The sequence below is a fragment of the Hemicordylus capensis genome, chromosome 3, assembly GCF_027244095.1.
Source record: "Hemicordylus capensis ecotype Gifberg chromosome 3, rHemCap1.1.pri, whole genome shotgun sequence".
NCBI classification, from domain to species: Eukaryota; Metazoa; Chordata; class Lepidosauria; order Squamata; family Cordylidae; genus Hemicordylus; species Hemicordylus capensis.
The window spans coordinates 338095551-338111423 of NC_069659.1; the positions used below are offsets into that span (position 1 = coordinate 338095551).

Sequence of the window (15873 nt, forward strand, 5' to 3'; positions counted from 1 at the left end):
ACATGATGCTCAATTGACTGATGTTGATAGCCTGCCCCACTCCTTTTTGGGAACCCAGCAGGAGATTGAGCTTTCCAAGTATGATTCCCCTGAACATCCTACACATGATTATTGTGCAGTCCCTCCTATTGAGAAAGAGTCTGAGGCATCTCTATCCCATTTAACTGTTAATCAGGCAGCCAAGGCTGATGGCACATTGTCCTATGAGCTTGATGCATTATGTCATAGTAATGATTTTGTCACTCTTTTGTTGTGGTATATTTAGGAACATAGGAACATAGGAAACTGCCATATACTGAGTCAGACCATTGGTCCATCTAGCTTAGTATTGTCTACACAGACTGGCAGGGGCTTTTCCAAGGTTGCAGGCAGGAATCTCTCTCAGCCCTATCTTGGAGAAGCCAGGGAGGGAACTTGAAACCTTCTGCTCTTCCCAGAGCAGCTTCATCCCCTGAGGGGAAGATCTTGCAGTGCTCACACATCAAGTCTCCCATTCATATGCAACCAGGGCAGACCCTGCTTAGCTAAGGGGACAAGTCATGCTTGCTACCACAAGACCAGCTCTCCTCTGTCAAGGTGGGTGACTAAAAAAAACAATAGCACCTTTATTACATATGATATTTATCTGGGTTTGATATTATATTGATCCAGGAGACATGGATGTTAATTGATATTGATCTAGAAGGGTACGGTTATTACGGGCTGAAAGCTGACCTTGCAGCAACCAAGGGTAGGGCCAAAGGAGGGTTGGGTGTGTTCATTTCCACAAAATTGCGGGGGGAAGTGTTGATACGTGAACCTTATGCTTCCTTTTCTAAGGCTATAATTATCACATTTATTGGTTGCAGTTTGTTGATCATCAATGTATACACCCAACCCAGAAATTGCATTCTGAAATTAGAGCTGTACGGAGAGGTTTTGAGGTTTATGTGTATAATCTTCTTATGAAGTTACCAAAATTCTATGTTGTTATAGCTGGTGATTTTAATGCTAGATTGGGCCCAAATAACATCACTTTATATACATCCCATCAGAGATAACCCCTAGAAAAGGATTGTCCCGCACTCTACTCCAAACACGCCAGTCCAAAGATCAGGTTAGTAATCTCGCAGGCCTTTGTTTGGCTAATCTAATGAATTCTCTGGATTTTTTTGTAATGAATGGTGCTATGGAAAACTTGAGAGAGGGGGAGTTGACTCAGGGGGCCACAATGAGGGCAAGTGTTTTAGTTTGTATTCTTGTATCATGCAGTTTACTGAATTTGCTGGATCAATTTAAGGTAGATAACTGCATAGATAGTGACCATCTCCTTTTGGTCCTTTATCTGAAACCCCCTGCAGAGGGATTATATTTAGAGCATATTTTCCAGACTGCCTTTAGTGATGGTGGCAGGTTCACTAGAGTGAAATGGTCTACCCGACTAGATGGACAATTTAAGGAGCTGTTGCTCTTGGATAACTTATTACAATGTTGGGCTACCTTGCTAACTGATAGGGTACTTGATCACTTCTAGACTCTTATTCAGTTAATTCAACAGGCCCTTGTCCAATGTGCTAAGAACAGATCTAGTGGACGTAGAGGTGGTATTAGTGGATAGTTTGACCAAGATTGCCTTAATGCAAAGAAGGCCTTAGTTGCCAACCTTAAACTTTATAGGGCCAGAGGTGTATCTAGGTAATTTTAGAGCCTGGACCTAAAGGCCTTTGGAGATTCCCGCTCCCCTGCAAATTAAGCATCATCATGCTCCACTGGGGTACCACACCAACCAGGACAGACTAAAGAGGATTTGAGGGCACCCAGGGGCTGTGGAGGCCCTGGACTTTGGTCCCGAAGTCCAGTGGTAAGTGTGCCTTATGGTACAACACATTCTCGATCAGAAAAAACAATATAAAACACTAAGAAAAAGGGGAAAAGAGAACTGCACTTAGGGAAACCTGGGAGCAATTATGGGTTGCCTCTAGGTCTAATGATACCACCACTTTTCTTCTTCTTCTTCTTGTGGAAAGTAATGGCGTACCAGGACTGTAAGGTCCCACTAACGCCACCTACTGAAAGTCCAAAAAAGAGCACAACTGTCCAGAAAAGGAGATGGTTTCATAAAGACTCAAAAAGATGCATTGACTGAAGAAATCTCCACAAAAGAGAGGTAGCAATCTTCCATTTACAACGGTCCGAAAATAACGCCTGAAGAGACCCACCACAAAGGTCAGCAGACTGAAGAGACAGGAGGAAACATTCACGGTCATCACAAAACCGAATGCAGTCCCACAAAAGATTATCTATGGTCTCGGACACTCCACAGAACAAGCATAAATCATCCTCAGATTTTCCAAGGAGAAACAACTTGTCTCTAGTCGAACAATGGTCCGTTAATGTCCTAAACAAAGAGACTTGTCGGGTCCTACCCGGTATACTGAAAAGTCGAAAATCATTTAGATTTGGACAAAAAGCATAAACCCTCCGACTCATAGAATCAACATCCCACGCCTCTTGCCAAATCTTCCTCATCTCCGACCCAACCCATGACCTAATTTCCATACCATTTAAGGGAACTCTGCAATCCACAACCAGACAATCCAAAGACCGTTTCGCAACAGTATCCGCAAGCTCATTCCCAAAGATCCCAATGTCAGAACGAACCCAGCGGAACCTAACGCAAAAACCCCGGGAATGAAGAAGATTGTTCAAATTCCAGATGTCAGCAACAACAGGAGACTTGTTCAAAAAACTACCCCCTCGGATGGCTTGCAGTCCCGACAAGGAATCTGAAAGGATCACAAATCCCCCAGGGCGCAAGTCCAGAATCCATTCTTACCACCACTTTTTGGAATATCTGTCCATTCCTCTGGCAGGGGGCCTGAGCTGGGCTGTCACACCCCTGCAGATGTGTGGGTAACCAATTTTCGAGCTTTGTATGAAATGTCTGCCCCTGATGAAATGCTCTTATTCTCCCAGCTAGAATCTCTACCGATTTGGCCCTCGGTTTCCACCAAGGGGGTCACTAGTTTAGTGACCCTACTCAAACTGGGTAAGGCTCCAGGGTTGGATCAGATATTTTCTGAAATGCTAAAATCGAATGTTGAATGGTGGGCCCCTGTGCTTGCAAGACTCTTTACTTATATTGATTGTACCACCTGTATCCCAGAGGAGTGGGGTACAGCAGTGATTATTTCCTTCTATAAGAAAGGCCAATGCTCTGACCTTTCTAATTATCGACCAATCAGTCTGTTGAGCATGATTAGTAAATTATATTCTAGACACTTATATGTTAAACTCACGGACTGGTTGGAACAGGAGAACATACTAAAGGAGGAAAAGGCAGGGTTTAGGTCCAGTCAGTCGATTCTTGATCAGGCCCTAGTTCTACAACATCTGGCTGAAAAGTATTCATTGCTGTACACAGTTTTTATTGATTTTAAGGCAGTGTTTGACTCTATATCTACGGAGCGCATGTGGAGTAAACTTGCCAATTCCTCCATCCATTGTCAGCTGCTTCTCCTTATCCAAATGTTGCATGAGGACACCTCACTGAGGGTGAGATGCAGTGTCCAAGGACATCTGACCCAGTCTGTACCCACACAGAAGGGAGTAAAAAAGGGATGCATTTTGGCCCCACTTCTTTTCAGTCTTTATATAAACTCTTTTATTGAATGCATGGATAACCCATATTTCCACCCTCCTCAATTAGCCAGTAAACCTATCGTAGTGCTGCTTTACGCTGACAATGAGGTTATTCTATCCATAACATTTGTTGGCATGAGAAGAGCTTTACAGAGGTTAGCTCAATACTGTGAAGAGGATTATTTATCTATAAATGTCCAAAAGTCTAAGATCATAGTTTTTGCTAAAAACATGTCTGGCAGATTAATGGGGAGGGGAAACACCTATATTGGGCAGAGGCGATATAGGAAGGTGCTGAAAGGCATCACCTCACACTGCGTGGGAGGAGGCAATGGTAAACCCCTCCTGTATTCTACCAAAGAAAATCACATGGCTCTGTGGTCACCAGGAGTCAACACCGATTCGAAGGCATGACTTTAGCTTTAATTGATCAAATAAGGATGTATAAATACTCGGGAGTGGTTTTCAATGAAAATGGCTCTTGGAGGGCCCACTATGAGCATATTGCAACTAACACTCAGAAGACGGGTACCTCTGCTGTCTTAAGGTTCTTCTTCCACAGAAGTGGCCACTGTATATCTGCTGCTCTTAAGATTTATGAGGCTAAAGGGCTCTCACAAGTGATGTATGGTGCTGCTATTTGTGCTCCACATACCGTCAAACAAATGGAGGTGGTCCAATCAAAATTCTTGTGTGTTCTATTCTTGGCCCTCAGATGCGAACCCAATGTCAGTCAACGGCTGGAGGCTGGTCTAACAAGAGTGGAGGCCAAGATTTGGATGCATGTATTTAACCTTTGGATTAAAATCATTTTCTGTCCTAAAGGACTAGTCCCCCTTGTTTTGGAAGACAGCTTCCAATCTAGCTGGCATAAATGACTCTATGATATGCTGGGCAAGCATGGATTTCCCCCTCAATTTCTAATGCCTACCCTAGATACGCCCCTGGGCCTAATTTAGGCCCAGGGGCATATCTGGGGTGGGGCAGGCAGGGCACATGCCCCTGGTGCCACTTGAAGGGGGGCGCCATTTTGTAAAATTAAAAAATATTTTTAAATGGCCACCGAAAACAAAATGGCCACTGCACATGCTCAAATGGCCTCTGTGAGGCCCTAGGCCATGCCAGACCTCACAGAGGTCATTTGAGCATGTGTGGCGGCCATTTAGTTTTCAGTGGCCATTAAAAAATAATAATTAAAAAATGGTCTCTGCACATGCTCAAATGATCCCTGCGAGGCCCTAGAGGCCAGAAGGGGGAGGGGGAACCTTTACAGACCCCCCCACGACATTTAGGAGGCCTCCTGAAGGGGCTACAGGTAAATTTTTCTTTTAAAAATTAATATAAGTCACTCTGCACATATTCAGTTTGACACTATGTACAGAGAATCAGGGCTTATGAATACTGAGCTGAAGCTTATGAGCTAGGATTGTATTCATTTGCTCTTATTTTGCTTCTTGTGATAAGTGAAGAGGGAACATCTTGGCAGGGCAGTGACTGTGTCTGGGCTTCTGCCCCACCTCTTTCTCCAGGTGTGTGCCATCTACCCTCAGCCTCTGTGGCTTTAAAGCTGGGGCTGGGCCAGGGACGTGAGCCTCTTGGCGTGAGCCGAAGGGCGAGAGCATAAGGGCTCTCGTCCTTGTGGCTCTCAGCCGTGGGGCGAGCTGCCTGGAGCCCTGAAGACCTTTTCCTCCTGCCTTGACGATCCATCTTCCACCAAGCAAGAAGTCAGCAGGGACTGTATGAGTCTGGTCTTGGTTTTAAATTAAGCCAAGTAGCCGTGGTGGAATAGTCTGGGGAGATGTGTCTGGGAGAGCAAAAAAGTGGGTCTGGAGTGGGGGCGGCAATATCACGGGTAGCGGGCAGAGGGAGGTATGGATGACCTACGCCGGGAACTAGACAGGGGGAGTGCGTCCCTGTTGGTTCTGCTGGACCTCTCGGCGGCGTTCGATACCATCGACCATGGTATCCTTCTGGGCCGCCTCTCGAGTATGGGAATCGGAGGCACTGCGTTGCAGTGGTTCCGGTCCTTTCTTGAGGGGAGGGTTCAGAAGGTGGTGCTGGGGGACTACTGCTCGGCCCCGTGGCCGTTGGCCTGTGGGGTCCCGCAGGGATCGGTCTTGTCCCCCATGCTGTTTAACATCTACATGAAGCCGCTGGGAGAGGTCATCCGGAGATTTGGACTGAGTTGTCAGCAATATGCGGATGACACTCAACTCTATCTCTCCTTGTCATCTGATCCTAGGGAGGCGGTGGATGTCCTGAATCAGGGGTTGGAGGCCGTGATGGGTTGGATGTGGGCTAACAAACTGAAACTGAATCCGGATAAGACGGAGGTACTGTTGGTCAGTAGGAGAGCCAATCGGGATGAGGAGATTTTACCGGTTCTGGATGGGGTTGCACTCCCCTTGAAGGAGCAAGTACGCAGCTTGGGGGTACTACTGGACCCGGCTCTGCTTTTGGAGGCTCAGGTGGAGGCGGTGGCCAGGGGTGCCTTTGCACGGCTTCGGCTGGTGCGCCAGCTGTGTCCCTTTCTCGAGAAGGCAGATCTGGCCACGGTTACCCACGCCTTACTCACGTCGTGGCTGGATTACTGTAACGCGCTCTACGTGGGGCTGCCCTTGAAGAATATCCGGAAACTGCAGCTAGTGCAAAACGCGGCAGCGAGGGTTTTATCCAGAGCTGCCCGTTGGGAACATATCACCCCCATTTTGAAAGAGCTGCACTGGCTGCCGGTTCGTTTCCGGGTCCAATTCAAGGTGCTGGTTTTGACCTTTAAAGCCCTAAACGGTTTGGGCCCAGGGTATTTGAGGGACCGCCTGCTCCCAAGGGTTGCTGCCCGCTGGACGAGGACATCTGAGGGGGCCCTGCTCTGGGTGCCGACAATGAGGGAGGCCCGGTTGTCGCGCACTCGGGACAGGGCCTTCTCTGTTGCTGCCCCCAGACTCTGGAATGCTCTCCCAGTGGCCATTCGTTCCTCGGACTCCATCACGGCTTTTAGAAAGCTTTTAAAGACTTGGCTTTTTACCCAGGCTTTTACATGATTGTTTTCTACTGCGGCTTCTTTGTGTTTCTATTTGTTGTATTTGTTGTGTTGTTTTTATGCCTGTTTTTATATGTTTTTGTACTTTTAACATGATGTTTTTATTGTGTTTTTATTGTATGTTTTTATTTTTTGTAAACCGCCTTGGGGTTATCTTTTTAATGAAAGGCGGTATATAAATGCAAAAATAAATAAATAAATAAATAAATAAATAAATAAATAAATAAAGTGAGTTAAATGTGATGTCTTAATAATATGGCTATTAATGGTGAGTTTGTCTTTGAATCAGTGTGAAATCCTTAGTATTAAGGCCCACTGGGAGTTTCTTGCTCTCTTTCTCTCATTTTAACTGTCTTTCTGAAATACTAGAATATCTTCCAAGCAGTGACACAGTTTACTCTGCATATCCTTTAATTATTTTCAGAGTATCTGGGAAAAGTCAAATTCTCCATTTATTGTTAAAACTTATGTAATAATGATGCTACAATGCATAGTAGAGAATTAGACAGGCACTTCTGTTTAGTTTTCCAAGTACACCTCCACATAGTATTTGGGTATTTCATAAGCCCCAGCATACTGAAATTTGTAGTTTCCCAGCATTTTTTGGTCTGGCTACGTCCACTGCTAAATAGTTTTTGAAATATTAAAAGATTAACGAGCTTGACTTGTATAATTCAGCTGATATTATGGTAAAGTTATCTGAAAGTTGGGTGTCAGATGCTTGGACAGGGGGCGCAATTTCAATGCTTGCCCTAGGTAGGGATGTGCGGACCGGTTTGCGGGCTCGGGGTCGAACCGAACCACCCCCCTGGTTCCATCAGACCGGGACCGGACTGCCGGGTTTAGTCCGGCCGGTCTACAAATTTTTTGTTTTTTGTCTTTTAAAAATTAAAGTTGATGATAAGTACCTTTAGCCCCTTCGGAGGGCTTTCTGAGGCCGTGGGGTGTGTGTCCGTCCATGCAGGTTCCCTCTTCCCCTGCCGGCTTTCCTCATCACTGCCGCGGCCCACCGCGGCTGGGTAACTGATCATTTTCGGCCCTTTCGGGCCTCCATACGAGCATGTGGCCGCCATTTTGGTGGCTGCCACACGTGCCAATGCCCTCTGAGAGGCCATGGCCTCACACTGGGCATTGGTGCATGTGCGGCAGCCACCAAAATGGTGGCCGTGTGCTCGTATGGAGGCCCAAAATGGCCGAAAATGTTCAGTTACCCGGCCACGGCAGGCCACGGCAGTGATGAGGAAGGCCGGTGGGGGGAGAGGGAACCCGCGCGGACCCCCCCCATGGCCTCAGCAAGCCCCCTGAAGGGGCTAAAGGTACTTATCATCAACTTTAATTTTTAAAAACAAAAACAAAAAAATTGCGGACCGGGACCGGACCGGACAGGGGGCGGGTTCGATTGGGGGCTGGACCAAACTAGCCTGGTTCTGTTTGAGGCTGGTCTGGCCTTGAAGCGAACCGGGCCAGACGGTTCCATGCATACCCCTAGCCCTAGGCACTATTTTCCCTAGATACGCCTCAGGGGGCTTGCTGCTGCTAAAGGGCTTATAAAACTATGTATGTATTTATTTTATTTTTTACATTTATATTCTGCTCTTTCTCTAAGGAACCCAGAGCAGTGTACATAATTAAGCTTCTCCTCACAACAACCCTGTGAGGTAGGTTAGGCTGAGAGAGAAGTGACTGGCCCAGAGTCACCCAGCAAATATCATGGCCGAACGGGGATTTGAACTCAGGACTCCTCAGTCCTAGTCCAGCATTCTGACTATTACACCACATTGGTTCATTGAAAAGCAGAGCGACCTGGCACCAATTTTAGCAAAAAACCTTCTTGGTAGTTTCACGAATTACCCTAATCCAGCCCACTTTTAAAAGTATTTAACTACGTTGTCCCAGAGAAGGGCCTTCTCCCTCGCACAATTTAACACACTTCGATCTGCTGTACTGGAGGGTAGGTACCGTTAAATCCCTATTACAAGTCAAATCTCTCCTTGTAGACAGGGTGTCGAAACTGTGACTCATGTTTTTCTGTACTGCTCATTTTACAGAGATATTCATATTTCTCTTATCTTCCCCCTCTTATCAAACATCCCTGTTAGAATGGATGATGGAAATACAATTTTTAAATTAGCTGATTACTGTGTATCTACAATACTGTGTGTGGTAGGGTTGCCAACATTCCATTACCTAAATACAGGACACAAGTGTGGGGGTGTCTTGGGGACAGAGTCAGCTGTGGGTCGGGTCATCCTAGAAGCCTGAGTAGCAATACATTTGTAAAAACAACAACAAAGCAAGCCCCATGATTTTACAAAGCTTCATGTTCACACAGACCATCCCATGTAGACATAGAGCAATTGTCAAGCGAAAAATTAAGAGAAGCTCCCAGGTTTACACACACACACACACACACACACACACACACACACACACACTACATCCCCACACTTTCCCCACTGAAAACTAGGGGTGTGCACGAACTGGTCCGGAGGCCATGCTGGAGGCCCCCGGACCGGTCTGGTTCCGAGCTGGTCCGGTGGTTCGGCATGGAGGGGGGATGTAGCTTTAAGGGCGGGGGTGGTACATAACCCCCCCCGCCGCTCTTCCCCCTCTGGCGCTGTGATTTTTGATGAAGATTTAGGGGCGGCAGCGTTCCTCGCTGCCGCCCCTGCCCCCGTCGTTAGCCTGCAAGTGGCGAAGTAATGATGACGCATGCGCCCGGGTGTGCACCGGGTGTGAGACCCTAGCCCGATTTTTGCTAATCATGAGAACCACCGGGCTCAGCTGTGAGCCTGGTGGTTCTTGAGTGGGTAACCCGCTCCTGTAGCCTTCCCCATAGCCCGGGTTTGCGGAATGAGTGCTCCACAAACCCGGGCTATCTGATTGTGAGTGGCCGAGGCGTGACTCCGCGGCGCGGCTACTTGCGAATAGACCCCCGGAGGGGAGGTGAAAAGCCGCCTCCCACCTCCAGAGGTCTCCCCAGTATGTCCTCATGCAGGGCATACTGGGGCTTTCGGGGGCCGCGCAGCCCCTGAGCTCCCCAGCCCCCGCTGGCTCCATCACAGAGCTGGCAATCATGTGGGTGGCCAATCCGGCCGCCCAGGGCTCCTTCCCTGCTCGTGTGTGGGGAGAGCAGGCTTAGCCCACTCTCCCTGCACACTGGATGAAACTGGGTCTCACTGATCGTGAGACCCGGTCCTTTTTCTATTTGCCAGAAGTGGTAAGTCGATTAGCAGGAGTCTGTAGGTCTATTTACATTTGATAAGTAAACAATTAGCAACTTGCAAGATGTAAATAAAACCAGGCAATTGCTCCTGCAAGTTTGCAGAGCAACTGGAGCTTCTTTTGTCAACTTTGTTGTTTCTTTTAGATTTTGATAAGGACTTCACCCCAAGGGCTTGATGCAAATGCATTGAGAGATGAGGGGTAGCCCCACGCTCTGCCAATAATACGGGGAAAACAGCATCCTACTTGGGACAAGTTATTTTTGCCTCAGATACGGGACTTCCTGTATAATATGGGACTGTTGGGAATGCTAATGTGTGGCCAAATTTTGTGTGGCCGCATGTAGGATCAGGTCTGAGCTGATTTAAGTTATCAGTGTTTTGTATTAATGTATTCTTTTCATTGTGTTTGCATTGTTTCTGTGATGTTGGGTCAATGACCGGGCCTGGCCCGGCCGCGGAGGCAAGGCAGCGGGCCAGGCGGGTAGCGGCGGGCCTGCCCGGCCGCGGGGAGGCCAGAGGCGGCGGCTTGAGGCACAGATGCTCTGTGCCCGGGCCCACTAGTATTATTTTATTTATTTATTTATTAAAACATTTTAATACCAAAACTTACGATTCTGGGCAGTTTACAACAGAATAAAAACAAAGTAAATCCATTAAAAATTGATATTTGCAGCTATAAACATATAGCATTGAAAAATACAGAATGTCACAGTTGGCCCACTCCTGAGCCACTGTGTGAAACAGGATGCTGGACTGGATGGGCCTTGGGCCTGATCCAGTAGAGCTGTTCGTATGTTCTTCTGAGAGGTGTCCATGTAAAGAAACTACCATTTTTGAGGCAACCAGGACAAAGGCATGTGATCTTAGGATCTGAAATGGAGATCTTGGTAGAAAGCTGAAGCATCTCAGGATGCAGAGTTTGGACTCTCTGATGATAACCTGTTGCTGTCTTTCAAGAATGCTGTGCTGCCTTCAGTTCTACCTAATGCTCAACCTGTATATTTATGTGAATAAACCAGCTATTGCAAAGACATTATTAAAAAGTAGGCTGTACCTGAAAGCTTACTGGAAGTCCTGCCCAGTGTCATCAACTCTCCCAATGTCTCACATACTTACAGTGCTCATCTGAACAGGCAAATGCTGTTAAGTGTGATGGTGGGCACTTCTGTGAGTGAGAATTCAGTTGCCCGAGTCTCCTGTTCATGGAAGCGCCCGCCATCATGCTTACAGCATTTGCCTCTTCAGACAAACTTTGAAAGAGTGTGGGGCGCATCAGGAGAGTGACATATTGGGTGGACTTCCACTAAGCTTTTGGAGGTTGTACTCTGGTTCAGCTTGCTTTTTAATAATGTATGAATGAGGCTGTTATGTTCAACACTTGTACCTGTATATAGGTACAATTATTCACATGTTGTGTTGAACACAGGTACAGCTGTCATTTCCTATCTGTACCTATCTGTGCACGGTTCTATGCATTTGAGGGGCCTGTACCCAGGTTCACTTTTAAAATGAACACAGGTACAATCACTCACACAAAGACATCTGTGCACAGACATCTATACACTTGTATAATGTAATGTCTGAACAAGGCTCTAGAAGCTATGAAAAAGGTTGAGGGGACTTGAGTGCAAATGGTGGAAACTTGATTTGAAGCTGACTGAATGCACTACAGAGCCCATTTGCAGGTCTATGCAATGATGGTGATGGCAGTACGCAGTGCTCATCTTTGCCGTATTTGCATCGGCTGAATTAAGCTATTCCAGATAGCCTGTGGCTTTCACACCCTCTGCTTAGTAGTAACTAACTACAATTTGTGTGGCAGAAGGGGACCTTGATAGATCAAAAACTTTACCAGGGAAAGCTGAAACGACAGCGTCCTAATCAGAAACATTTCTCATAGAGCAAACATTTCTTGGGTGGTGCTTGTTTGCACGGAGTAAATAGGAACATTTTATTTATACAGTGAATAATTCGTGAACATATCCTTTCCAAGATCGTTCCCCAGACAGTGAGATCTGGCCAATTGCATGCACGTTGTTGGCTTCAAAGAAAGGCTCAGTGCTCACAAAAGGGAGACGAGGTGGGTGTACAGCTGCAAACTGCAGCTGGGGGAACGCTCCTTCAATTGTATTTTTTAAAAATCCCTCCACATAAAAAACTAAATGTCAAGGGGAAGGGCTCTAGTTTACTCTTCTCCCTGACGTATTAGGTTTCTTTGCGCAAGTTTGGTACATTCCATCACGTGAATCCCAAAACTGCATTTTGAAAAGGTGCAGGTGTACGGCTCATCGGCTGTTCGTGAGGACTCAAAGATCTCTGGGAATTGTAGTTTTATGAGGGGGGCTGAAAGGTTTCGTGAGCGACCGCTGCGAACCTCCTAGAACTACAATCCCCAGAGTTCCTTGCGCGGCAGGCACTATGGCCGTCAAGCCATGTTTGATTGAGAGACGTTGATTTTAAATCTGTAGTAGACATGCCGCGTAGGCTTCTTTCAGGCTCCTTCCTACCGGTGCAACGGAAGAGAGAGAGAGAGACCGAGGTTGCTGACGCAACATTGGAAAGAGCAGAGCGGCTTGTGCCGGGCAACATCCGGGTGCTTGTGCAGTTTGAAACAACCGCTTGAAACAAGGTGGGGGGGTGGGATTCCGCCTCAGCCAATCCTGAGGTGAGCTTAGCCTCCTGTGCGGTGGGACAGAGAAGCTCAATCTGCACAGCGACCAACTGAGAGCATCAGAGCAACAGAGCCCGACCAATAGAAAACCTCTTTACAAGGGAGAGCTGTTCTCTCAAGCTTTCAACACAAGCCCGTTTCTATGGAGATCAGGGACAGACGATAGGACAAACTTATCTGTCATTCGCCCTCCGCCGCAGCTCCCCGCCAATAGGAGGCCGGCATTCCCCACCGAACGTTGCATCTTCCCGCCCCCTCGGCCGTGATTGAGGAGAGCCAATGGGCGGCGGGCTCGGAGCAGGCGCTCGCTTTTTTGAATTGGGGTGTTGTGCGGCCGGGCTTGAAGGGTGGATTTTGCTGGAGCGGAGAGACGGGTGGCTGCGGTGAGCGACGGTGAAGCGGGGAATGGGGGAGGCGTAAGGAGGTGCGGGAGGCTGGGCTGCAGGTGCGGGCCATGGAAATTTGGTAGGAGGGTAGATAGGTGGGGGATGCGAAAGCAGCAGGTGGGGGAAGGGAGTTGGCGGAAGTGACGTATGTCGGGGGCAAAGTAAGCTGGGGGAGGCTGCTGTGGGCTGTGTAGGGGCGGGCGGGTTCGCCCTGAGGCATAGCTGAGTTTCAAGACTTACCCGCCCCACCCCGGCTCCCATACCTGGAAACTGGGCTAAGGAAGCTTAGTCTGGATGTCGGCCATTATTAATCCTGCTACGTTACTCACGAGTAGTCCCGTTGAAATTAATCGGGCAAGTTAGTAATTATGAGCACGACCCCTGCTAACTGAGCAGAGATCAGTGTTGACTACAACTCCCAGAGCCCCCGGCTGCAATGGCTTGTGCTTGGGAATTCTGGGAGTTGTAGTCAACAACATTTGTTGTTCCCCTGCTAGAGGGGACACCGGCAGAGATGCACCTTTAAAGGGATGATTCACTTCTAGTTAGCAGGGGGAGAGTAACTGCCTCCTTCAGTCCTAGCACAGCATCTTCGTGGCTGTTGCTGGTGTCCACCTTGTGTTTCATTTTAGATTGTGAGCCCTTCTGGGACAGGGAACTACCTTGTTTATTATTTATGTTTCTATGCAGACTATTTTGAAAACTTTGTTGAAAAGTAGGATATAAATATTTCTTGTTGTAAACTAGTCTGGATGTCAGCATGTAATAATTTTATTTATTCATTCATTCATTCAATTTCTATACCGCCCTTCCAGAAATGGCTCAGGGTGGATTACACAGAGAAATAATAAATTGATAAGCTAAGATGGATCTCTGCACCCAAAGGGTGTCCAGTCTAAAAAGACACATAAGATAGACACCAGCAACAGTCACTGGAGGTACTGTGCTGGGGGTGGATAGCGCCAGTTACTCTCTCCCTGCTAAATAAAGAGAATCACCACGTTAAAAGGTGCCCCTTTGCCAAGTTAGCAGAGCTCAGAATGATGAGCTTGCATTATTACTCCCCGTACTAGCACTGTACATCCATCAAGCTGCTGACACTTGTTTGTTTCATTTTTAAACCACTGTATACAAATGTCTTGTGGTGGTTTACAAAACAAACGATAAAACCAGAATTATAAAATTTAATTTAAAAACAACAACAGAAACAGCAGAACAACCTACTAGAGATGTGGAAGCTCTTAAAACAACAGGGAGTCTGTTCCAACGCCTCAGGGCAGCTATAGAAAAGAATGGAATAGTAACTGTAAGGAGGTTTTCTGGCAGCTACTGTGCTGCATGTGTAACAAATGTACTGGGCCCAAATGGCACTTGCAGGATGAAAGAGTGTCTGTCTCTCTCCCCCCTCCCCCTCTCCATTTATTTTGTAAAGGTAAAGTGTGCCGTCAAGTCGATCTTGACTCCTGTTGCCCACAGAGCCCTGTGGTTTTCTTTGGTAGAATACAGAAGGGGTTTACCATTGCCTCCTCCCGTGCAGTATGAGATGATGCCTTTCAGCATCTTCTTATATTGCTGCTGCCTGATATAGTACCAGCGGGGATTCGAACCGAAAACCTCCTGCTTGTTAGTCAAGCATTTCCCCACTGCGCCACTTAAAGTATTTTGTACTTGGCAGTTATTAGGGTTCTGCTCACATGAAGAGCTAACTTTCTTGCACATCTCATACTTGAGATATGAAGGCAAGAAGTGTGTTAGTCTCCGAGCCCTGCAGTAATAGACCATCTTGTCAAGCATCCTATTTCCTATAGTGGCCAACCAGATTGAGGTACCACTGGGCCATCATGGCTAATAGCTGTTGATAAATCTATCTTTTTTGTGTTCCCTGACTTCCACATTGCATTGGGAAGAACTTTAGATGTAACAGAATCTTGATACAGAGGCTTAGTGAGTGATGGGGAGACATGATTTTAGCAGAGGCATTTTGAAGCAAATAAAATGGGAAGGATAATACTAGAGAAGGTCTATGAGGAGGCTTTGTAATTGTTTAAGCAAGGCTTTTGTGGTTAGTGTAAACTGAACTGGAGAAGCTGAAAAATAAGCAGCAGCAGCATGACTTGGTAATAGCATGAATGTGAAAGAGAAAAAACAGGCTTTGACAGTTTCCATAAGACAACTAGCCTTGGTCATGGAGATGGAAAAATGTAGGAGTCTTCTGTAGAAATGCTACTCTTCCTTTTGGAGTGTGGTTAATCACTGCTTGCTCTAATAACAGATGTCCTAACTGGTTGTTTCTCTTGCAGCTGTTGAAGGGAAATGTCCTTTTGATCATGGCTGAGAACAGTACATTCATGTCTGATATAGGGAGGAGTCTTTTGGCAGATTCTTCTATTCTTGACTCGAAAGTTGCAGAAACTTCCAAAGAGAACATATTCACAGGACCTACTTCAGATGGTGAAGGTAATCTAGAGGACAGCATTTACTACTTCAGTATGTGGAGAATAGTCACTGTCAGTGGGATATAATAATACAGTATATCATCCATGCACCATTATAATATCAGACAAAGTACCTGTGCTTTGCGCTGTATTCTTCTAATCTTTGGGGTATAAATGTTTTACTGCACAACTGTGTGGTGACAATATTTATTAAATATTGCAGCTAAAATAGCTATGTAATTTGACTTTCTGGATGCCTGAAAATGGTGATAGATACCTATCCTCTAGGCTAAGTTCTATAGCCAAAACCTTAACAGATATTTACACTCCATAGTGTCATCCATATACAGAGCAACTCCTAACGATATTTGGAACTGAATTTGGTACCTTGAGCAACCAGCAACTTAAATGTTTGCTCTGTAATTTTTTTAAAATGAAAGGTTTATATTTGCATTGTACAAAAATAAAGATGCTAAATCCAGTGAGTGGTGCA

General features: G+C 46.5%; 1 protein-coding gene across 8 annotated transcripts in view; it reads left to right on the forward strand.

The window, feature by feature from the left end:
- The first annotated feature begins 12307 nt into the window (after positions 1–12307).
- Positions 12308–15873, forward strand: part of ECT2 (epithelial cell transforming 2) — a 56349-nt gene continuing 52783 nt past the window's right edge. For 2 of the 8 annotated variants that reach the window (XM_053311664.1, XM_053311665.1), the window contains exons 1-2: positions 12309–12942; positions 15246–15402. In XM_053311664.1, coding sequence (XP_053167639.1) covers positions 15273–15402 — 130 coding nt within the window. In that variant the 5' untranslated portion in view covers positions 12309–12942; positions 15246–15272. Of the gene's footprint in view, positions 12943–15245; positions 15403–15873 lie in introns of all 8 variants that reach the window. The other 6 variants (XM_053311671.1, XM_053311672.1, XM_053311669.1 and 3 more) reach the window with 4 other exon arrangements.